Source organism: Cryptomeria japonica, chromosome 11, assembly GCF_030272615.1.
Source record: "Cryptomeria japonica chromosome 11, Sugi_1.0, whole genome shotgun sequence".
Taxonomy (NCBI): domain Eukaryota; kingdom Viridiplantae; phylum Streptophyta; class Pinopsida; order Cupressales; family Cupressaceae; genus Cryptomeria; species Cryptomeria japonica.
Window position 1 is genome coordinate 134,266,647 of NC_081415.1, and position 26,088 is coordinate 134,292,734.

General features: G+C 38.8%; 1 protein-coding gene across 1 annotated transcript in view; it reads left to right on the plus strand.

Moving 5' to 3' along the window:
- LOC131032676 (DNA damage-binding protein 1) overlaps positions 1 to 26,088 on the plus strand; it is a 236,564-nt gene that overhangs the window by 130,281 nt on the left and 80,195 nt on the right. Inside the window, exons 14-16 of the mRNA XM_057963716.2 lie at positions 13,958 to 14,068; positions 22,794 to 23,069; positions 23,221 to 23,495. Coding sequence (XP_057819699.2) covers positions 13,958 to 14,068; positions 22,794 to 23,069; positions 23,221 to 23,495 — 662 coding nt within the window. The remainder of the gene's footprint in view (positions 1 to 13,957; positions 14,069 to 22,793; positions 23,070 to 23,220; positions 23,496 to 26,088) is intronic.

The following is a 26,088-nucleotide window of genomic DNA, read 5'->3' on the forward strand; positions in this document are numbered from 1 at the left end:
AATGATTTATATTTATATAAATTTTAAATTTTAAAATATTAAATATTTAATTTTAAATTTAATTCATAAATGTTAATGATTTATTTAAAATGTTAAATTATTAATTATTGTTTAAGTAAATTTTGACAAATGGATATTTAAAATTTCCAAATATATCTGTATAAATTTTTTCCCAAGTTTTGTTTAGCATATGGATGATATTTGGGATTCTAAATTTAATTTTTATTTCTGCTCTTTACGCTGCATATATGTATATATTTATGATTTTAACATTTTTTTGTACGGACGTACCCAAACTCGCCCCCCAAAAAATTGCCGTATCGGCGTACTGTACCCACGTACCCGTACCCGCACCCGTACCCGTATCAGCAACTTAGAGTTAATGAGACCAGTTGTGCCATATACAACAAACTGAATGGATCAACAAGTTTTTTTTAATATTAATAATAGAATATCAAGTCTGGTTACATTATAAGGAGCTTATACTCCAGATTAAGGTAGGCTGCTCATCAATACAAAAAAGTACAAAATAGGCGTATCAGGTTTGAATAGATTATAGAGTATTCAAAACATATAGAAAACATCCCTAATCCCAAGAGCCTATTACATTATTGCTAGATTCAGCTTTGCCCCACTCATAGGTGTCAAGAGGAGGTTCTATCTCTAGATCCACTGTGATATCCCACTTGTCTTCATATGATTAAGCAGTTTAAGTTCTTCATGACTTAACCTATTCTTCCCATTTGGAAAGAAGTGTTCTGAGTTGATATCTGCCTTACACATGAGCCTGACACCCTCCTGAAGCAAAGTCATGAACCTGTCCTTGGGTATTTCCATAGTTGCTGAAACCCGCATCATGATGGAAAGAGAGGTGAATTCGCTGTTAAACTCAGTAAGGACTCTTCTTTTTGATTGAAAAGACTCTTCATTCCTCCTTTTTCACAACACCACAAAATCTTAGTAGTCAAATCAACCAAAATCTGTTCAGAACTGCATGAAAACCATCAACATACCCGACTGAAATTTCATTCCATGAAAGGATATCAGGTTTATTCCTAGATACAGGTAAGCCAAACATAAGAGACCTGAAAGAACAAGTGAGCTTACATTCAAAAAACAAGTCTTAAAAGTTTCACTAGACAAAATTTACACATCCTAGTAGGAATGCCTTAGAGATGCAAAACATTATCAATTGCCAATTTCTTAAGCAGAAACAACCAACAAAAGAAAATCCTTTTTGGCTCAGCAGGTTTATGTCACAGATGAGTATGGATTTTTTAGCCATTTGGAGTCTAGCCAGTCAAGCTTCCTAGAAGAGTTCAATTTTTCATAGATTTGTTGAGAATCAACAAACTTATTATAGATCTTATTGACAAAAAAATCATTCAACATAGTTCCATCCTGCCATTTCATCCTCTTTACCTACTCATTGTCAGTTAACTGTTTACCTGGGAACGAATCCCCCAGGACCTTGCTTATCATAGTGTATGTCTTCTTGTGCGAAGAAGGTAAGCCAAATTTTGCATTAATTTGTCCCCAACTCCCAAGCTTGCCATGCATTAGGATGTTAGCTAGAGTTCTAATCCCCATATAATCCCTTTTTTTAGCTGAACAATCTTGAGTCAAGGCTAGGGGTTTCCCATTTGAGATTCAAACCCCACCATATAGATCTCCTTATAATTGAAGGAGGATAGGAGGTCACTGCATCCTCATTAATAATCAATTGCCTTACTTGAACCTAGGCCTTCCATAGTGAGCCAAAAACCACAAAGCCATAGGTCCTTAACTCAAACTGCCTGAACAAGATATCCTAAGATGAATATGGTCCCAACCTTTTCCATTCCCAGGCTTGGATAGAAAAAGATTATTTCTGATTAGAACCTTCCATGGTTCATCTCCCTAAATAGCAGAAAAAATCCATTTCAAAGCAAGGGCCAAGCCTTGGATTTTTTAAATCTTTCAATCCAAGCCCTCCTTGGTTTTTGGGAAGGAAGCACCTTGCCCAAGACTCATTATGTCGTTTCCCATGATCCCTTCCATTAGACCAAAGGAAGCCCCCTTAGAATACTTTGCAACTTATCAAACCAAGTATTAGCAAATAACCAAGCAGAGGAGTGGTATATTGCATGTGAGGCCAAAACCCCTTGAACCACTTGGGTTTTCCCAGCTAAAGAAAGAAGGTGAGTTTACCATTTTAAATTCTTCTTTACAATTTTCCTAAAAAGCCAATCCCACATATCGTTTAAAGAAGTGGCAATTAAAAAGGGAATGCCCAAATACTTGACCACGTTGTATGGGCCACCCCCACCCTTTGCTAGCAAACCAGTTAGGGGGAGCATCGGTCCACCCAATCACTATAGATTTGTGAGGTACAACCTTAGAGCCAGAGGCATCACGAAATAATTGTAACCTTTTAACAATATTATTAAAATTGTTTTTTGAAAGTTAAATAAAATGTGTAGTGTCATCTACAAATTGTGCATTGAGGAGCTGGTATTTGTTAGGGGGAGTGATGCCCTTCAGAGGAGAAATAGCATTGGTTCTTAAAATATAATGGAGAGCATCAACATCAATAACAAACAGGGCAAGTGCAATAGGGCATCCTTGCCTTTGATCTGTGAAGAACAATTGGTTTTAATAAATCCCCATAATATCAATCGTTGTGGAGGAATCTTTAAGCAAAATGCTAATCCATTTGCAAAATTTTGGAGGAAAGCCAAAAGCATATCCAAACCAAAGTCCCATTCAATCCTATCATAAGCTTTTTCAAAATCAAGAAGAATCATAGCCACATTCAGGTTGTCTTGTTTTGCCCAGTACATGCCTTCTTAGCTGGTAATCTAGTATTCAAGAATGTACCTCTTGATGAGTGTTTTATGACTTCATGCAACACAAAATAAAATACTAAGTATTCTATCCTCTCTTGAACAAAATCTTCCCAAATGCTGAACTATGTGATCAATCGGAAGACTCCAAGGTTCTAAATGTTAGGTCTTGACGTGCTTCCGGATAGATTCAGTTGTATGACGTGATATCACTGGAATCACAAGGTGGACTTACGTTGAATTTTAAATCCTTGAATGCCACTGGAACGTGGAAATAAACTTGATTGAAAAAAAGGGAGAAAGGATGAGGATTGAGGAAGTTAATCTAACTCTAAGAATGCAAGAGCGATGGACAATCTTTGATGAAATTCAACTAAGTCTTGCTTCGACATGCAGTGAACATCTCCACAAGGCTAGTGTGATCTTTTAGGGATAGCTAATGATTTTCAAATCACCACAAGCATGGATATCCTCAAGGTGAAGCATATTAATGAAGAAGTAGCAATTGAAATGAAGCTTGGCTAAGACGGATCCGGTTGACTACGTAAGACACTTTACAATCAGCAAGGTGTTAGTACTGTGGATGTACGAATTTCACCATTGATCATGCACATAGTTCTTCCATTCATTTAAACGACATGAAAATAAAATGAGAAGTAGAGACCATGCAAATTGCTGAATCAACATATGAATCTCACCATATCTTCAATGAAGTTTAGATGCTTCTTACAACAATGTCTTGGCAACAATCTTTACCTTCTCTTCCTACTCTATTCTAACTGCTATCTACTATTGATCTACTAACTTTTAACTATTCAATCATTAACCTATACAAATGAAAGAGTAGAGCCTTATATAGTGCTCTTATTACAATGAAGGGCCAGGATTGAATCATAATTAGTGGCCAAGATCGAAAGATAGAAACCCTAATTAGGGTTTGTTACACACATTACCAAGCATTTAATGCTTGACCAATAATAAATTTACAATAAATTGGGACACGTCCTTATTTGAATAATTGACCAATGAATGGCGAGGGTAGGTACATCGAGGTTTGTGCCCCTGTGGAAGTTGTCTCCTTGATGGATGAGCTAGGTGCATCGAATCTAGACACCTTAGCTTGAAATAATATGATTGGGTAAGTGATGACTGGGCACCACCTCAACTTGCTTGATCTTTGTAACTCATCACAAAGGTAGATGATGGAGGCATAGCTCTTGATACTCGACATTTCCAAGTGCCTGCCGTGATGGTGACTTTGGTCAAATTGATCCTCAAACTTTGATTAACTTTTTTGAAACTATCTCCATCTTGATCACTTGCATTCTCCTTGTCTTGTGTAGAAACTCCTTCATCTTGATTCTTGAATATGTTTCACTTCCCACCTTGGAATCCTTTGTCTTGATTGTATTTGATCTTCTTTCCCTTTCTTGATTACTCCTTGTACTAGCAATACCTCTTGGATTTCCAGAGGAAATTCAAGATTGTGTAAAAGTTCTTCCTTGAATGCTTGATGTTGATCACCACTCTTTGCCTTGAATGTATTGATCTTACTCCTTGTGTGATCTTGCAAAATATTTTCCTTCGAGCAGCTTCCAGGTCTCCTCTCATGCCATGAAGTTCCTTACAATTTATCTTTGTGCCCTGATCATCCTGATCAAATGTTCTTGAGCTTGATCCTTTGATTCCCTTGCACTAATGAATCTTGATGTTGAAATGAAGAAGTCTGCTGCTTCATGAGCATCCTGAATATGTGTTGGTGAGTTCTCCATGATGTCAATTTGCTTCCATAACCTGAAAAGAAAACAAACCTTGATCAAAATGTAGAAGAGAACAATGCCAACCGTAAAATCTGAAATGAATTCCCTTCACTTGACCTCTGATTTTGTGTCCGATTTGTAATGAAAAAATGATCTGAATATTCTGGTTCAGACCTATAAGCAAGTTCTAAACAGCATGGTGATCTTGAATTAGCCTTTAACTTGGCAAAATTATCAATTGATTGAAGGTCGATTGATCAAAATTTGCTGAGATCTGCTTGAGTGGAGGTTACTGTCACTATATTCTGAAGGTGTATTGATGCCTGATTAAAGATCGTGTGATGATGACAAACTCACTGAATTCTTTATTTGATCGAACTTACTATGTGCTGAAGGTTTATCACCCGATGCTTGATGAGGATTACTGTGATCTGGAGATGACTCACTGCATCTTTGGCTATATGCAATCACTGATTGATTCGATGAAATGATCAATCTGATATTTATAGGGATCGAATGACATGTATCCTTTACTCCAAGGCCGACTTGTTTTGTTCTTTAATTTTTTTGCATTTGATATTTCCTAGGACAAAGGCTGACTTGTTTTGTTCTTTAAAATTTGAATTATAACTTTCTTCTTCTTATGTGGGCCCCTCAAATTGGCTGGCATTGAAACTTGTGTCTTCGTCCTTTGACGTGGATGATAGCCAACACAAGATGTTTGTGCCTTTACATAGGCAAAGGAAGAGTTGGTGGAAAGGTCGTGATTTTGCCAAGGCAAAGGAAGAGAGAGGGCTTTTAGATGGTCAAAGCCAGTGATAGCAAAGGAAGTTCGGGCTCTCAAGACCCCAAAGGAAGTCATTCAAAATGGTTCGTGGATTAGAAGGGGCAAAGGAAATTGCTCCAACTTTTTCATCATGCTAGCTCGAAGATAAGCAGCTGCATTCATTCAGTAATCGAGAGAGCTCTATCATCTAGATCGTGGATTTTAGGGGGCAAAGACAATGCTCTAAGCCTAATTGAGAGTTTATCGGGCTTCTAGCTAGGCAAAGGAAATGTTCCAAAGACAGATTGTGGTTTTGATAGGCCAAAGGAAATGTCAACCCTTAGTTGGTGCTTTTGTGCTTTTTGGTGCTCAAAGGAAATGGTGAGGTGGATGTTTTAAAAATGCCTTAAAACTTTTATCTCCATCTTAGAGTTCGCTGGGGCCCAAGCAAAGACGTGGTAGAGAGGGAGAGGAATGTGAGGTGTCATGGGTCGCAAGTTAAGAAAGATGTGATGTGAGGGAGGTGGTAAGGAAAGGTGCCACGTGAGGAAAGGGGAGTAAAGGATAGGGAGTTGGGAGGGATGCGGTGGGGAGTCATAAGGGGTAAAGGAAGTGGGTTAGGATATGTTGGGGAGAGGGAGGTATAAGGGATGATGCCATGGTTATGGGGGTGGTGAAGGATGAAGGTTGGAAGGTAGGTGTAGGGAAAGGGTAGGAAGGTATGAAGGGAAGGGTAGTGGATGGGTATGGTAAGGGAAGAGAAGGGGTAAGGGGTGTGAGAGGAAGGGTAGATGATGAAAAAAGGTGGAGGGATAAGGCATGTAGGGAGGTAGAGGAAGTGGAAGGAGATGGAAGGTGAAAGGGAAAGGGAGTGAGGGAGAAGTGGAAGGTATAGGTGTAGATGAAGATAGGTGTAGGAAGGAAATGGTAAGAGATGGAAGTAAAAGGATTAGATGAAGGGACGATGGATGAAAGATGGGAGGTAGGAAGGGAAAGGGGGAAAAGGATATAGAAGAAGGAAATAAGGATGGAAGGAAGGAAATGGGGGTGAATGGAAGGAGGTGAAGGAAAGATGAAATGGAAAGGGAGGTGGAAGATGGGAGAAGGTGAAGAAAGGTAGTGGAAGGAAATGGGAGTGAAAGGTGAAGGTAAATGGAAGAAAATGAGGGAAAGTAGAAATGGAAGGGGAGAAGGAAGGTGAGTGATCGGGATTTGAGCCTCCACTAGCAGTGCTGGGAGAGGCAAAGGAAGTGTTGTGCCTTCATCCTAAAGAGGGAGAGTCTTGACTTGATTAGCTCTTTATCAACTACACCTCTTCCAAATGACAAACTAATAACAAGACACTACAAGTATCCTAGAAAGCAGGAAAAAAAAGTGGGGGTCCCCATTTGCAATGGGGCGATGTGTGAAAATGTCACAACAATACCTCCCCTTAATGAAGCTTGTTTAGGTCACCGATACAACCTTAGCTATCTCATTTGTTAGCCTTCTGGCTAGGGTTTTAGCCAAAATTTTATATGAAACAAGGTAGTAATGGGCCTCCAATTTTCGATTTGACTCCTATCACCGTCCTTGTGGATGAGCTTGATGATGCCTTTGCTAATGCCCTTACCTAATGAACAATCCATAAATGCAGCATTATACTTATTTAACAGTTTTGTACATATCTAATCAATAATTTTTGTTATAAAATTCTGCTGTTAATCCATCAACTCTTTGGGATTTCTCATTGGCAAGAAATGTAATAGTGTTTGCAATCTCTACCATATCAATGTCCTTGTTCAGGACTATAGCATCTTCTTTTGATACTCTTTTTGGAATCAACTTCAGGCAAAATTTCTTAGCCTGTAGAATTTTGTCACCTTGATCTGATGTGAATAGAGTCCGAAAGAAGTCCATACATGCCATCTTTAGAAATTCTGGGTCCTTAGAGCTCTTGCCCTCATGATAGATAGGCCCAATGAGCTCCCTATCTTTCTTATTTCTTGTAAGATTAAAAAATATTTATTGCCCCTACACCTTCCTTGAGCCACTTCATCTTGGCTCTAACTTTTTGCCCCTAAAATTTGTAGGACTACACTTTCCTGAGAAGGGACTTAGTTTTGATTAATTTAGCTTCTAAAAGAGGGCTTGGGGTGTTTTCTTGTACTTGACTTTCTAGTAGGAGCAACTTTTGATGTAGGAGATTATCAATATTATTTATGTCAATTGCCTTTTTTTCCCCACAATTTGAAACATGTTTCTCCATACCTCAACAATGGATTCCCATATATCTGAATGGGGTCTTTATCTTTGTGAAGAGACTTAGTGATGAATCTGACCATCTTAATAGCTTTCATTGTATCTTCATCATTGAGTAATGAAGAGCATAGCTTGAATAGACATTGCCTTGGACAAGGAGGGTCCCTATGAGAGGGAGACCATATGACCTTAGCCACAATTGGAGAATGGTTAGAGATAGCAACATGAACAACTGAAACATAGTTTTCATCATCTTGGGGTTCAAAAGAGAAGAACTCCTTGTTCACATAAATTTTGTCAAGTCTAGAGTAAATCCTATTATTTAGAGCTTGATTGTTACATGATGTGAACCATATTCCTTTACAAATTGAGTTGTCTTTTAAGCCTTGACCAGAACAACAACTCATCTCCTTTCCATAAGGGTTCTTTCCCACCTTTTTTGTCCTCCTTATATTCTGTCATGTTGAAATCACCAATGTAGATCCAAGGGATTTTAGGAAGCATGTTGGCCATCCAGTTCCACATATCTGCACTCTCCCTATAATCATTAGATGCATATAAAGAACAAATACCAAATTTACCCTCTGCAAAATTGAGAATAGCCCATACCACTCTATTACAAGGAGAGGTGTCATGATTTTCTCTCTTATTCTTCCAATTATGATGAATCAAAATAGTAGTGCCACCCTTGCCATTTTCATGATTAGTAAGTGTGGCTCTCTTATTCTTCCAATTATGATGAATCAAAATAGTAGTGCCACCCTTGCCATTCTCATGATTAGCAAGTGTGGCAGTAGCACCTTTCCATATAAGATTCATTATAATCTCGCTTGGATTCCAACCACCTTAATTTCTTGCCAACATGGGAAGTCAAGATTGGGTCTTGATTTATAGAGAGCCCCAATCACGTACTTTCCATCACCTGTCTCCAGATCCCTCACATTCCAACTACAGATGTGTAAATTCATTCAGGGTCTAGAGGTGGGGGGGTTCACATTCTTATACAACCTATCAAAGCATTTCAGAATCTCTTTGCCTTTTTTTGAAACAAACTTTTTAGAGCCAGAGTTTGAAGTAGTTGGTTTTTCTTTATGTTTTCTTTTTCTTTTTTTCTTTTTTACCCCAATAGGGGTTTGAGTCCGATTTTCTACCAAGGCATCACATTTGTTGGATACAACAATTTCTTTTTCAGTGATAACTTCTCTAGGTTTGGGAAAAGGATCACAGTTTTGAATGGCATCCTAACCCCCTATAAAAGGGGCCCCCATAATCTATCTGATTTGAGCAGCCTTGGCTTGGATGGAGTCCAAGGCCACTTGTTGAGTAATTATTCGTGTCAAAGCATAGTCAGTACTCTGTCCTAATAGAGGACAAGGATGGGAGATGGGAACAACATTATCTTTAGCCAGAATAACAAGAAGTTTTTCAAAAAGGGGATCAACCAGAGAAATAGATTGGCTTTTAGCCCTTGAGGGCCCTAGTTCTAAGAGACCATCAATATGTGGTTCATAACCATCTCTCATCTCTACCTCATTTGGGAAATTAGGAGCTTGAGAATGTGTTTTTGAATTATTATTCATATTCCTTGGGTCCTCTTTTGGAGGGTTGTGATTATTTTCCTAATCATGTGTCTTTTTTCTTACTATTATTTGGGTTAAAAGCTTAAACCAGCCTTTGTTTAATGAGATCTTTGCTAAGATGCCCATTCCATTTCTAGAAAAAAAAGGCATTTAGGTATCCCAACAATTCAATATCCCAAATAGTATATTCTCTATTATTATTCAAAGAAACCTTGTGTGGGATAGTAGTTTTAAGGTCTAGGGCAATTAAAACCCTAGCATTAAGGTGGGGCAATGCAACCTTCAATTCTTCAACTTGCATTACATTCCCCAATGGTTTCAATATTAGTGGGATAAATCTCCAATATTTTGGAGCAACATTATTTATTTCCAGCCAATTAGGGGCCGAAATAGGAAAAGCCCTAAACAGGGATTTCCCAATGTTCCAGAATTCCTTCGTATTAACTTGTTCCTGCATATTGTGGTTACGAAAAAAAACAACAAACAATCCTTTTTGCACCATTCGACAAAAGTTTACATGCATGCTCATCTTTTTTCCCCATATTGGATTAATCCAGTTATCAACAAATCTTCGAGAAGGCAACACATTAGGGTCTAAACAAACCAAAAATCAGCCACAGTTCTTAATCTATTTATAAATCTCCAATTCTTTGAGCCAAAAAAGGGTCCTTACCCTCAACTCCTCCTTTGTAGTCTCCATCTTTGACAACGCCTCCATTTTCGGTTCCCAATTCTTTGGGTTCTAGAAATTTTCCGCCTTCTAGTGTCCTATCGAGGGCCATTCTGAATTCTCCATCAAAGGCGTCTGATAGAGGGCACAATGTGTTTGAAGAATCTGCCAGAAGAGCTTCTTTGAATGAAACTTTCAGTGGGTTACCCTCCTCACACTACAAAGTTGATTCCAACAAATTAGGGGTCTCATTATTATTGGTAAGATTATTACCAATCCCATCACCCTTGTCATTAATCTCTCCCATGTGCTAGAAGGCTTGGTAGACACCACAAGTTGCTTGGAAAGTACGATATAATTAACTACTAGATTTCAAAGACCAAGTTGGGAGGGGTAATAAATGCAGCCTGACAGGAAGGAAATTTAAAATTTAAAAAGAAAACAACCATACTACAAACAGTATCACTATACCACACCAAACTTGAACAAAGAATCTCAGGAAAACAAGAGAAAAAATTAACAGGAAAACAACGAAAGGATAAGTGAGGAAGAAGAGCATTCCGTCATAGCAAAGAGAACCGCTCTGAGAACACCAAAGCGAAAGCAACACTCCAAGGGTAACAATGGCTGAAAACCATTGGTCTCCCTGGCCACTACCTTACTATCCCTTAATTTGTTCACGGATTAACAAGTTGTATAGTTGAAATCACAAAATATCCCCCTAACTTATGATTTGATGGGAGATATGGAGTTGCAGTCTTCCAATGATGAAATGATGGAAAGTCAACAAGGAATCATTATTGAGCAAGAAAGAAGTAGGCAAGAGGGTGAAAGTTGCAAGAATAGGAAAGACAAGGCCGAATGTTCACAATCTAAGAAGACAAAAAGAAAGGAAGTTCCTAGCAAAGAACCAAAGTAGAAAAGACAAAAGACAAGTATAACTCGCTCATCAACTGGTACTTCTTTAGTGCAGGAGGTTGCTGTTTCCGTGGACAAGAATGGAACATCTATTGCTAAGAATGAGCCATTAAGGGAAAATGAATCAAACTCAAGAGTTCGGGATGGTCAAAGTATGAATGAATCTTTGGAATCTAATCTACAAAGAAACCAAGATGAAAATCCTTCTCATGATGTGGAAGTTCTTCCTCATGATTAGTTAGTGGAGCTAGGAACAATACCAACTAAGGAAGTCCTAAAAAATGTGGAGATGAGTTTCCCAAATGAGGATTTTAATGAAGGAATGATATCAACACTTCAAGGATGCCAAGAACATGAAGAATTAGAGGAAGATGTAAAGCAGTCAATGACTCTTGAATGGTTAACTAATCAAATGAAAAAGAAAGCTATAGTGGTGGAAAATGATCGAGCTAATAACTTGGAGGATTTTCTGGGAAGGATTGGTAAGACCGTAGAGAAGAAGAAAGCCAAGAAATACGCCAAGATTACAAAAGAAAGTTCCGGATCTTGGACAATACAGGTTGTAGTTCCGAAAGTTGACAAAGCAAAAGAAGATATCACTCCAGAAGAGTATGAAGTTGTGACCGTTGACTTGGGACCAACGGCGAAAGAATAGGAGGTTTAGGAACTGGATGAATCCGTGAAAGCAATGAAGGAGAGATTGAGAAAAGAAGAAAAGAAGAATCAGCTCAAAGTAGAAGTCAAGGAACTGAAAGATGATATACGACACTTGATGAATCCAATTCAACAAGCTGAAGGAACATTCATCCCTTCTATAGCACTTTCAAAGGAATTAGTTGAAGATTTTGACATTGCCTACTTACATGGCTTGGGTACTTCTGTGATTGTTTTTCTAGTATTAGTCATTTTTTTTGTAGTTGCTTCTTGTACTCACAATGTTTTTGTAACTTGTTTATGTACTTTTGACATGTCAACTTGTTTTGTTCATGTTAAAAAATTAATAGAATTGTCCTCATTGTGATAACTCTTGTTAATTTTGGCTGGGTCAGTTGCTACCAGGGCTGCACAAATGTTTTAATAAAAAATAAAGTTTATACATATTAATGCTTCTAGGCATATTATCATCTAGATAGCTACCTTTGATTTGTCTAAGACATTCCATTCTCCTATGTTCTGCTCAAGGATCAAACAAAATCTGAGCATCTAACTATTAACCTACATAACATATAATGATAGCATAAAAGTTACCTCATTGTAGCAACCTTCATTGAAAACGTTCTTCTCGGGCCAGCTGATCGGATTCATATATCTATTTCAAGTCATAGACCGGTACCAAATTGGTTATGTGCATTAGGAACCCACAACCTTTCTTGGCCTTGGTTCTAAGTTGTGTGATTGTCATGATGTGGAAATTAGCCAAGGAAGGAACCTAATCCACTAGAGCTGCCTACGTCAAAACTGTCAAGATATCTCTCAGCCGAGGGATTTTGATCCCATATCTAGCCACATCAAGAACCTTGCGCAATCTTCCCAGATAGATTTTCTTGAATAGAAGTAGGTAGAGAGCCCATATCATGTCCTTTGGTTTTCCCAGGTCGAGGAGGGAGGCGACAAACCTGGAAGATATATTGGTATTGACACAATATCTATTGTCATCCACCAAGAATCAACCCCCAGAACCCATTTTACTACTCTTAGTATGTGCCCACTATGCTTCTTTAAAATAACTTTTAAACGTTGGTCTATGATGCAACCAAGGAAGGCCATTTGGCAACAAGTGCATATTAAATGCATTGGTGTATCCATCCTCGATAGACTAGAATGTGAATGCTCCTTACTCCATAAGCTTTGCATCCAAAGCCCACCTGAAGAAATAGGTCAAGCCTGTCCTTTTCCCATGTTGGAATTGAATCCATGGCAGGAGGATTATTTTTTTTCCATCTTACTGCCAATTGCTACTATATTGTCCTCATGAGCCTGTGAGGGATATTAACTGCCTTGTTCTCATGCCCGTTGTACTCTGCCACCACCTGGCAGGTGTAAGGCTGAAGTGGCAAGCTGTCGTAGACCTGCCCCACGTGGCACCACATATGGTCTTTGCAGCTTATGTGCCAGTAAATGTTAAACACCTTGGCAGAATGACAAGAATCAATGAAATACAGGAGTAATATAATTTCAATGCCACCTCAAATACAGCTTCAGCGTCCATCTCAGCCGCCACGATGGCCAAAGTACTAATCTCCATGATTCCTCCCTTTCATCGATATGACTATTTTCGTCAATCACCCGAATGGACCCACAAAGGCATCTGTAAGCAAGTGATTAGTGAAAAAAGTTTCACCACATAATGATGGGGACAGTTTCACCTTCATCTGCAGCCAACACCTTGATCAGCTGCCAGGTTAGCTTTCACATTGGCAAGCGTTTCAGCTTCAGCATTACCTTCCCTGTAGATATGGCGACAGCATATTCTTCACAAAATTTCAACATGCTGACACAGTTAGTTAGCAACTTATTAAGTTTCTGATTGCTTGTTTGCTGCTTACACAGTGCCTTTATCGTGAGTAGTGAGTCACCTTTGATCAATAATTTCTAAATTCCAAGTTTCAGCCCTTCGTTGAGACAATACCTGAGCACTATTATTTCAGCTTCATTGTTTGCCACAAGAGGCAGTGGGTAGCTTATTTCTGTTATTGCATCGCCTTTGTGATCTCTGAATATGCAGCCTGCTCCTGAAACCCCAGAATTCCCTCGGGAAGCACCTTCACAATTTAGCTTAACCCATCCTTCTTCCAGGGGGCACAACACTGTGTTCGCTCTTTGGAATACAGAGGACTTAACTCTGCGAACCTCATGAACTGGGGCAGTGTGATAGCTCTTTTGCTTCTATGCCTAAAGAACATATGTTTTTATAATCTCTTTCCAATTAAAAAATCAGATAAGAGGGACTTCTGAATTTGGTAGACTCTTTTTGTGGTTGCTAAGAGCTTGAAGATATGAGTAATTACTGCTTGAGGTTATTACATTAATTTATTTCTTGAAATTTTAATAAGGTCAACTTGGCCTTAATGGTGCTTGAGATTCACATATAATATTGTAGACCTTAACAAAATATGAATTCTATTTTGTTACTAGACTGTTTTAATTAATAAATTATAGTTGTTATTAATAATGTGCCATTGTGACTGTTTTGACAGATAACAGCTATTTCTGTGAGGTTAGTAAGTGCATCATCAAGAAAATTATTAACTGAATGGAGAGTGCCATCTGGATATTCTATCATCGTAGCCACAGCTAATGCTACTCAGGTTTGTTCTTCTGGTTCCTTCTTTTCTTATGCTTTTACATTTTTCTTTTAACTTAATGTATATCTGATTTCAGTAAGTGATGAAACTTCTCACCATTGCAAATGTAAGCTATAGGCAACACTTTTTCCCACATCTTGCTTTTGATCTGTTCAATGCAAGTAGAAGCATATTCCAACATCAAGTTGTTGATTGCAACCTAGTGATTACCAGGTTATAATCTATTTAGTGTTTGGCATAAAGTGGCTTCCCAGTTCCCACAACTAATGTATGTCCTTCAAAATTGTAAATTTTCTTGCATATAAATGATAGTTTTGTGTATCATTAAGTGGCTTGCCTTAGCTGATGTATATGGGGCAAAATCACAGAAGTTTTTTCTGGCATATGAATTTTTATATGAACTGTACATTCCAACACACGGGTTGGGTAGTGCATAAGCAGATGAGCTTCCTTAAACTAATTTTGCACCCTACAAAATTTAATAGACATGAACATTTTGTATTATGTTGACTTTTTCTTTCACACAATTTCTTCTTGAATAAGAGATCAAAAAGATAGAGATGTCTTGAAAATGCTTTAGGAGTATGGTAATACAAGAAGACCTAAATTATCTTAGGCCTGCCAGTCCCTGTTTGTTGACGTGTATTTTGTACACAATCATACACAGAATAAAATACCCAAGGGTACCTTATCCTCTCTTGAATAAAATCTCTAACTGCTGAAGATATCGCAAGAAGGATCAGTTAGGGTGACTTCAATGTTCTTTAAAGTAGGGTCTCTACGTGTGGATAAGCACTAGTGGTCGTCGTGATTGCTGTTTCATCAAGGGGTCTTACGCCAAATCCGCACTGCAGGAATAGGATTTCCTAATACTAACAAGTTCTCAAAAAGATCAAAAGAGTAGGGCTTGCAAGAGATAAAGTCTAATCTAATCCTAAGAATGACTCAATGCGGACGAGACTGGGCAAGATTCTACCAACTTCAATATTGCCATAAAGTAACAACTCAATTGAAATTGATGCGATCTTCTAAGGTAACAAATGATTTTTCAATTCATCAAGGATCATAAACACTACCACAAAGGCACATATCCAAGATACAACAATGATTGAAAGTTTAAGTGATTCAAGTTGATCCAGTTGACCACGCAAGGTGTTCCTACAATCAGCAAGAGGCTAGTGGTTTGGAAAGTGAATCTCACTGACGATCAAGTCCAACACTTTGTCCTCCAAATTAAAATACTACTTTGATTGAGAATGATTCAAGAAAACGAACAACCATGAAGATAACCACAAGAATTGCAATAAAACACCATAACTTCAATATTTTATTGATCTCAAAGCCATCATGAACAACAATTGCTTGAAATTCCTTCTTCAAAGCTCAATCTTGCTACAAAATACTTGCTTCTATCAAATTGCTAATCTCTAATCACTAATGCTGATATCTAATCTCTAGTTTCTAGTTTCTCTATATATGCAAAATGAAAAGAAATGAGGGTATATATAGCATCCTCAATTACAATGAACGATTCAGATAAAAAAAAAAGCTCAATGGCCAAGATTATGACACCTAAACCCTAATTAGGGTTAATTACAAATAGTCCCCTTTTTATTGAACAATATTAAATGCATAGCCAAATATTAAATTTTGGCACAAAAATCTAGGAGACATAGACCAATGACAATTAAGGTGCCATGTCATCTATAACAACCTTTCTTCTAGAATCTTATTCCCTTTCCAATGCTCCTTCTTAGCATATGCAATGAATCTGGATACGATTCCTTCGATCTCAGCAATTGGAATCTCGGGAAGATTCCTCATTCGTTCTTCCAAGTGAATGACCTGATCGAAAGCCTTGAGAAGAGCAGCGTCCCATTCAGGTTCAAGTTCTTTGGTCTTCTCAATCAGGAGCATGGTAGCAAACATCTGGTCCTGTTGCTCATCTGTAATAACATTTTCATCTTTGCAAAAGATGACCTTAACTCTTTCCTCCAATTCTTGCAAATCCACATCTGTCTCAACTTCGATCCTCGTGCCAAGAATAGTACGTAGTACCTCAAACACTCTGTCCTGGATCGGGTGGATAACCTCCTCAACATGATTGCATCTAGTACTAATGTCCTCAAAGAGAACTTCCTTCATCTGGAGTAAAGTCGACCACTGAAGTAAACTATGAGGTCCACCATCCACTATCTTTTCTTGTGCTAGGACTTTTCTCGATGTTTGTCTGATTACTTGCAGGACAGGAATGATAACATCTTTAGTATGAGCAAAGGCAGCTATCGTTATCATCAAATTGTGAATAATCTCAAGAACCTGGATAGCTCGGTGAATAGTCTGCATCATCCTTGTTGCAAATTCCATAGCAACTGTATGAGACTTGTCAATCCAAGAGCTCATAAGCTGGACCAAACTCCTGACTCTCTCTGCCTCACCAATTGATTGAAGGGGAAGTGCCTGTACGGGTGATCTTGCTGGATCCTGACGTCCCAAAGGCTGATTGAGATGGCTGAAATATGTTCTCCATGCACCGACCTCTCTCTCAAGCTTTCTATTTTTCTCCATTTCTTCCCTAAGCTTGTCTTTGAATGCTTCAAATGAATCGGTGGCCTCATCTAGTGTTTGCTCGGCTGTGAGTGGACCGAGCTCAAATGTCTCTACATCATATTCCTCTGCAAGGATTTCACCCTCATACTTGTCCACTGCTGGTGTAGCTATCTGTAATTTCCTGGATCCTGTCTCATCTTTGATCATCTTGGACATTTTAGTGGCCTTCCTCCTTTCTGTCATTTCCTAAGAATTTCTGATAAGGCTCTCTAAATCAATCACATTATCTTCGTCCTCAATTACAATCACCCTTGTCAGTCTCTCCTTTAACCAATCTGGAATGGCGGATCTTGTTTCTCTAACTTGTATCTCCTTAAGCAATGTTTCTTCTTCTCTGAGAGGAGATGTCACTTCGTTATCATTCTTGTCTTCATGTAGCTCATTGACTTGGAGAGATTGGTTTGATGAGCGTTGAGTTGCCTGTCCTTCTTTATCGTTCTGTACCATTGATTCCATAGACTCCTCCATCTCAAGTGTCCTCTTCTCTTGTCGAGAAGATGTGCCGGACGAACGATCTCGGTTGGCCTCTTGCTTCTTCTTGGAGGATTCTCTTTTCTCAGGCCTCTCTTTTCTCTTTGAGCCTCTAGGATGGGGATTGCCTTCACTTACACTTCGGAGGTTGCCTTCACTTACGCTCTTGGTATTAAGATTACCTTCACTTACACTTGCTCCACCTTCAGCTGGTTTTTCTTCCAAAGTAAAAGTCATGGATATGCCTTGTTCTCTCAACTTCTGATGCTGCACATCAACCCATCTACGAGTACAAGACAAAATTGGAGCAATCAAAGCATCTAGATCCACAATCTCGGGTTCATTCCAATCTAGCCTCACTGATTTGCTTTCTCGATCATAAGATGATTGAAGATGTCTGCCACTGTCCTGAGCTTGGTCGGCCACTCTGTAAATTTTGCATTTCCTGATGAAGTCCAAAGGTAATCTAGAATGCATCTTTCTTTTCACTTCAAGATCATCTGAGAGATTCATCATAAAGTCCTCTATCTGAAACTCATGCTTGTATTTTCTTCCGACTGTCTCCTCTATATGCCCATAAGGATCAAAGCTCTCTCTCAAGGCAAAGAATGAAAATGAATACAAAGCTAACTCCTTCTCTGCATCATCCATGGCTAGAGCATTAGGACATACCTCAACTGAATTTCCTAGTATGATAGGCACAGGAACTCCATTTCCATGTCTGTGTCTGAATGCCTTCACATAAGCTGCCAACTGTCTTGTTACCTCAAGTAACACCATTCTGTCTGTCGGATATCTCGGCAACATGTATGGAGGTGAAGGACATCCATGAACTCTAATATAAGTAAATTTCGGAAATTGGATGAACCAAGCACCGTACCTCTTTATTAGCTCTTGTGCATCTTGTGACAGCCTATTGTGAATTCCGCTTTGCAACGTCCTGGTGATGTTCATTGTGAAGGTATCATTAACTAACTTGTAGTTATTTCTTGGCGGATGATGCAAGTGAACATAGGAATCACAGACTCTGACCTCGCCGGGTCCTCTTCCAATCACTCCTCTGTGAGGTAGTCCTGCGTACTCAAAGCTCCTGACCAAGGCATATATGATGTATGAACTCATGTGGAAAGACTTGGTAGCCTTCAATCTCCTTAACTGTACGTCCAAGCAATGACTAATCATTCTAGCCCAATGAATTGTTCCTTTTCCCTGAACTATCACTTGGATGATGTAGAACATCCACTTCTCGAAATAGAAGGGTTGAGGGGCTCCTATGACTCGGTTGAGCATTGTTATCAAATCTCTGTACTCCTCCTGGAAGTCAATCCTATGTGGTGTGTTCGGGATCTTGCTCAGGCGAGGACGACTCTTGAGTAACCAGTTCTTATTGATGATGCTTAGGCAAGTGTCTGGATCATCTTCGTACATGGACCTGGCTCCTTCTATGCTTTTGTAGATCATATCTCTGTGCTCTGGCAGATGAAAAGCTTCACTTATAGCCTCCTCTGAAAGGTAAGCCAAAGTGTTTCCCTCCTTGGACACGATTGTTCTGGAGTACGGATCATAATGACGAGCACACTCGATCATCAACTCATGGCACTGGACTGCTGGAGGGAAGCCGACCGCCTTAATGATGCCACTTTCAATTATCCTCCTGGCGACAAGTGATGGCTTGCCAATGTAAGGGACCTCTCGAAACTTCTTCGTACTGAAGTTGCCCAAGTTGGTATCTCCAATGTTGCTCCACTTAGACACGATCTTGGTCTCCAGTTCTTCGTTCTTTTGATCTTCCTTCATAAGGGCTGGACGACTGGTGGATGCTCCCGCCTTCGGGGTCGCCATCATAACACCTACACAACATTTCATAATAAGTAATAGATTTTGCAATGTATAAACATAGATTAGATTAGAGATTGAATTTAGGAAACTTCATGATAAGTCTTTGAGTTATCATTTCCTAAATTCGATTGAGCTACAGGAAATTCAAAATTTCAAAATTCAAAATTTAAGATCAATATTCAAAATTCAAGACAAGGGAAGACTTCGCCATGCCTCACTTGAGAGCTAACTGTAAAAATGCAAAATTAGGAAATCGCCTAGGCAAAAATCGAAATTTGAAGATTTCAACGCGATCCTCCTCTAGCAAAGGCGTCTTGCTTGTCAATTCCACCACCTTGGAGTCTTCAACGTGATGATGGCAAATTCGCTCCACCACAAACCAATTTCGCACCTCCTTGATGAAATTCGCACTTCCTTGATGAAATTCGTACTTCCTCCTTGTCTTCTCCAAATTGCATGCAAAGGAATGTTTAAATGATGATTTGAAAATGCAATATCACACCCCCTTATATAAGCGCTTACCCTCTTAATCTCCGCTAGGCCGACTTTTGGAAAATAAAGCAATTAAAAAACAAATTTTAAATAAAAATCAAGGCCGACTTTGTTATAATATGGAAAATAAAACCCAAGCGCCCCAATTTATTTATTTAAAATAATAATTAATTAATTTAATGCCTTCGTATTTAATAATTTCGATTTTTAAAGGCAAAATTAATTAATTAAATGTCTTGTGCGCACTTATTAAATGCCCATTTTAATTGAATATTTCAAGTTTTATCGATTTTTTAGCATTTAATATAATTTGAAAATGATGTTGGCGCCAACATTTGGGAGATGTAAAGAGGTACAAACCACATCGCCCTGGTCCCTGGGAGAGGGACAGGAGCGATTTAGCATTTTGCTCTTGAATCTCTCGTTTTTAACATTCAAAATCACCTCCTCCACGTCGAAACTGGCATCTTCATTGGTAATCCTGAACTTGATTGATCCAATGTTGTAAATGAATGCCCTTTAGATCATTTTCGCCCTGGTCCCTGGCTGAGGGACAGGAGCGAACTTTGGATTTACCCCTTGGCCTTTATCTTCTAAGTTGCCAAATTGATTCGTGAGGTAGGCAATAATCTCCTTGTTTGTTTCGCACACGCCAAACTTCTTCTTTGTAAAGCAAATTTGTCCTTCAAGTGGTTTTCGCCCTGGTCCTTGACTGAAGGACAGGAGCGAACTTTAGTTTCTAGCTCAAATTTGTGATCTTTTAACATCCACTTCTTGTTTATCACCTTTCAAATGACATTTTCAACCTTGTATAACTTTGCTTTGATGTGATCTAGGAAAGAAAATGATTGATTTTATGAATATCGCCCTGGTCCTTGACTGAAGGACAGGAGCGAATTTGCCTCTTTGCTCAAGTTGATCACTTTTTGACGTTTGGTTCCTTGCATATCATCTTCTCAAAGACATTTTCGACCCTGTGTGACCTTGTGCGACCTTGCCTTGACGTGGTTTTTGAAAGAAATGGCCAATTTAGTGAATATCGCCCTGGTCCTTGACTGAAGGACAGGAGCGAACTTTGGCCTATAGTGCAATTCCTTCATCATATTGATATCAAATTGTCTTCAAGGTGTAAAATGACGTCCTTTATTCCTTCTTGAACACTTGAAACGAACGTGGCCTTCAAAATTTAAGCATACTTAGAGATTTCGCTCTGGTCCCTAGGAGAGGGACAGGAGCGAACTTAGGTGATTTCATCACATTTGGCGGTCTTTGCAACTTCATTCTTCGTCGATGCGTTCCAAACATCATTGCCTCCTTGTACCTTGACTTGGAGTGACTTAAACTTGGAGGGAAATGTTAGATAACCTTGATTTCGCCTTGGTCCCTGGCTGAGGGACAGGAGCGAACTTGCACTTGTAGGCTCAATCACTTTTTGCCAATGCTTAAAACTATCTTCAATGGACTCGTCATGCTCCCTTTCATTCACCTTTGACATGGAATTCGTTTCATCTTGGCGAGAAATTTGTCTAAGGAAGAAATCGCTCTGGTCCCTTGGAGAGGGACAGGAGCTATCACTAAAATTCGCCCTGGTCCCTGGCTGAGGGACAGGAGTGAACTTGCTTCTAGGGCCAATTTTACTCATGGTGGCATTTTCAAGTTATATTCAACTAATAAGATGTACTTCCTTTGTTCTTCCCAAATTGCGAAATCATTCAAATCTTTCAAGGACAAGGCAATTTTGGATTTCAAGCTCCGGTCCTTCAGTGAGGGACAGGAGCGATTTTTGTTCCTGGCACATTTCCTTATTTGCAAATTTCTTCAAATTATATTCAATGGACAGAACATGCCTCCCTTTATCTCTTCCAATCCAAAATTCATCTTGATCCTCCAAGGACAGTAAAATTTTGAGAAACAAGCTCCGGTCCTTCAGTGAGGGACAGGAGCGAACTTGTCCTTGAGGGCAAATGTTCATCTTTTCTTCGCAAACGACTAAGTCTGGACGCTCCGTCATGTTGATTTCACCTTTCATTATGCCCTTAACACTTTAGTTTGATCAAAATGAGGTCAAAATGGCCTAGGCAAGACATTTCGCCTTGGTCCCTGACTGAGGGACAGGAGCGATTTGGCCTCAAACTTCAAAAATTTGCCATTTTCGAATCTCAAAATCTTCAAAGCTTCCAATTTACGTTCAACTGCATCTCCCAGCGACCCTGCACAAGACAAATGAAACAAATTAATAACCAGGATGCATAAAATATCATTTTCGCCCTGGTCCCTGGCTGAGGGACAGGAGCGATCTTGCTTCCACAGGCCAAAATATCAAGATTTTAGGACCTCAGTCACTTCACAAGGCAAAATTAAGCTATTTCCAATGCCTGGGATCAATTATCAAAATTCCCAAAATTTGGTCAAAAAAATCAATCAGACAAAAATTCAAAATTCCATCATCAACACTTAGGCAAAATTTCGGACTCGCATTCAAAATTCCGACTGAACCTAGGCAGACTTACTTGACCCCTGACAATTTACCCTATTTCAAAATTGCATCCTACGAGAGGAAGCTCAACAATCTTTCAAAATTGGACTGGACTCTGGCTTAAAATCATCAAAACGGAAACCCTAATGCCTAACCCTAATCCAGACGACTCAAAACCCTAAAAGCAGAGAGAGAAACAGGCAAAACCGAGCAAAAGAGAGGGGGTCCCCATTTTAATGGGGCGATGTGTGAAATGGTCACAACACTGTTCTATGCATAATACTGGTATGAAGTTGTTTGAATTGCATCTGTTATTGCTTAATTCCTAGACATTTTCTCAGCACTAATCATGGAAATCTTTGTAAATCAAATCATATTAGAAGCTTGTAAATAGTTAATTAAGTTCCCCTCATGCACAATTCAGTGCTGTATAATTTTTCTAGCTCAGTTGTAGCGTTAGAAGTTGCCTGTATGAATAATTGACTTTTAGCTTTGGCAAGTTTGTCTGATAGTGGGATTATATTTCTTATGTATGGATTTCCTGTGGTATGATTAGCAACTAATATGTTTCATTTCACAGGATGCACATATTCAAATTTTAATATTATTAGAATTGATGGATCTTTGGTCTCTCTAGTCCTAAGCTTTTTGGTTTAATATTGGCCTTATAGAGTTGGGAGAAGTTTCTTTCTTATATTATTGCAGTTGATTTTTCAATGCCATAGTTATATTTGCCAGATGTCAGTTTTGGTTTACATCAAAATTAAATGTATTTTTCATTTTGTACATTGATGCTGTGTTTTCTATAGCTGAACTAATCTGTTTGTTTGCACGTGATAGGTTTTTCTTGCTACTGGAGGGGGAAATCTTGTTTACCTGGAAATTGGAGAAGGGTCCCTAACTGAGGTCAAACATTTGGAGATTGAATATGATGTGTCTTGCCTTGATATAAATCCTATTGGTGACAATCCAGTGCGCAGTGAGTTGGCTGTTGTTGGATTATGGAAAGAACATAGCATCAGGATTTTCTCTCTTCCTAATCTAGACTTGATTACAAGTAGGAACCTTGGGGAAGATGTTCCACCTCGATCTGTCCTCCTATGTCGATTTGAAGGGGTATGGTAATTATATGAAGTGTGTTAAATTCTTCGGGGCATAAATTTGTTTGGCTGGATGTATGTTGTATAGTTTTACCTTTGAACAATGGTTCTTGGATATTTTATGTTTTATTACATATGAGAATCTAATGACAATGCTTTCATATCAGATCTCATACTTACTATGCGGGCTTGGAGATGGACACTTGTTTAATTATGTTTTGGATACGAGCACTGGAGATTTACTTGATAGAAAGAAGATTTCATTGGGTACAAAACCTATTACTCTTCGGACGTTTTGCTCTAAAAACACAACACATGTTTTTGCAGCATCAGACAGGCCAACAGTTATTTATAGCAGCAACAAGAAATTGCTTTATAGCAATGTGAACCTTAAAGAAGTTAATCACATGTGCCCTTTCAATTCAGTTTCTTTCCCTGACAGGTGTTGTTACCATCTCCTGAGTTTTTTTATTTGAAAAGTTTTTCCTTTTCCTCTTGCTGTGGGAAGTTGTTTGAATAGTATTTTGATAATAGAAGGCTTGAAAGACCTATGCCTGTGCGTTTGGTACGATCAGCTGTTTTTGAAGAGGTCAAATTTTTTATGTGTAGAGTCCAAAATGTACTATTATGATCTTCTGTCCGTGAAATTAATTGTTGAGTGCCATTGTTTTATAGATTTGGTCATTATTTCCAAGATCGCAGTTTCTTTACCAGTCCGTGAAATTAATTGTTGAGTGGCATTGTTTTATAGATTTGGTCATTATTTCCAAGATCGCAGTTTCTTTACCAGTGCTTGAAATTTAAGATTGTAAGATGTGTCAGAAAGTTGATGATTTAACTGTTAATCCTCTTTGCTTCTGGATATCAAAATTTTTGAAATATGCCCCAAGGAGCCCCTAAATAAAAAATTAAAAACTATGGTAAAAGTTATCTTGAATTTCCAGCTGAAATTTTGTGTTTCAACGAGTTTAATGTCACAACAAGTTATCTCAAATTTTTGGGACACACTTGTCACTCATTTCTTTTTAAATTCCTAAGTGAATCAGTTCACTTTCTATTTTTCGAAATTTCATTTCTTTCTAAAAAAAGTTGTAAAGTTCTTGTCCAAATGTAATCATTAGAGTGTACTTACACTGCAAAGATCAAAGAACTTGGCATGATAGCTTGATGTAGTCAGCAGTTTTGCCTTAGTTAATAAATAATGTTTTGTTAAGTAATACTTGGCCATGTAATGACATATGTTTCCAAGTAGTTGTTGGTGGTTGCCGATGGTTGGTAATCTTAACCAACTACTAGGTACTATATGTACTTCATGGTTGTCTTGGAATACACATTACATTCTGAATTAAAAGTTACATCTTCTTGGCCATGTTTTGATGTTTATGTTATATTGCTATGTGATACGTTTCTATCAATTGTTTACTCTGTGTAATCTAAACTAGTTCCATTCAGGAGTAAATGTTTTGGCGTCGTTGCCCATACGATCCTAGAGATCTAAGCCATAGAGATGTAGTATGGCGACAGGCAGTTTGGCATTGTAATGGGCTGACCGTTTGACCAGTAAGTACTGGAAACTATCGAAGAAGAGGAAGTGATAGTTAAGGAGAGTGATGCTGGATTTGGTATACCTATGGGAAGTATTTGTCAATCATTACGTTTGAAGGAAGGCTCTCCAACGAGAGGTCCTTGAGAGTGTCATCCGTGACGACTTGATAGTGAACGACGCAGTAGACCACCTTCTCCGAAGACTCCCAAGGTTGTTGGTACGAAACTTCATTGACCTTGAAGGTCTTTGGGAGGAGATGGACCGAGAGCAACATCGGCAACAAATACTACAACAATACGAAGAAAGGAACTAGAGGGAGGAAGAGGAGCATTATGCAAGTAGACATTGTACCTCCAACAATTATTGACTCTATGACTAATAAGGAAAGAAGACAAATTGCAAATAGTCGAGAGGGAGAGGGATCGGTGAGGAGATCTCTCCAGCTTAAAGAGCAAAGTGAATAATGACGACAATTATAGAGAATTGTTGAGGAATCATAGAGTCCAACAAGGAGTAGAAGTAGAAGTGTCAGTTGAAGCCATAGTTGAGAGAGACAATTGGGCGGTGAAGGGGATGCAACACCTTGTACATGGAGTGAGTGGAAGTTGCTAGGAACCCACCACTCCTGGACGAAGTAGACGAAGGCCTTGTAGACAAAGTAGCCAACCAGTCCGTACAATCAGTATTGGATGAAGAAGACTTTGGGAGCGAGTCCACAAAAAACAGCCTATTCATACAATCGATACGTGACGAAGAATAAGACGGAACCTTGGGGATGAGGTTGCTGAAATATTCAAGAACAATCTTCACTGTATTGAGAACCTATCTATAGCAGAGGGACCGAGAATATGGGGGCTTGAGCTGAAGACCTTAAGGAGGAGGGAGTCCAGAACCGAGGAAGGTAACCAAGGCACTATTGACATGTATTTTGTACACAATCATACACAGAATAAAATACCCAAGGGTACCTTATCCTCTCTTGAATAAAATCTCTAACTGCTGAAGATATCGCAAGAAGGATCAGTTAGTGTGACTTCAATGTTCTTTTAAGTAGGGTCTCTACGTGTGGATAAGCACTAGTGGTCGTTGTGATTGCTGTTTCATCAAGGGGTCTTATGCCAAATCCGAACTGCAGGAACAGGATTTCCTAATACTAACAAGTTCTCAAAAAAGATCAAAAGAGTAGGGCTTGCAAGAGATAAAGTCTAATCTAATCCTAAGAACGACTCAATGTGGACGAGACTTGGCAAGATTCTACCAACTTCAATATTGCCATAAAGTAACAACTCAATTGAAATTGATGCGATCTTCTAAGGTAACAAATGATTTCTTCAATTCCTCAAGGATCATAGACACTACCATAAAGGCACATATCCAAGATACAACAACGATTGAAGGTTTAAGTGATTTCAAGTTTCTCCAGTTGACCACGCAAGGCGTTCCTACAATCAGCAAGAAGCTAGTGGTTTGGAAAGTGAATCTCACCGAC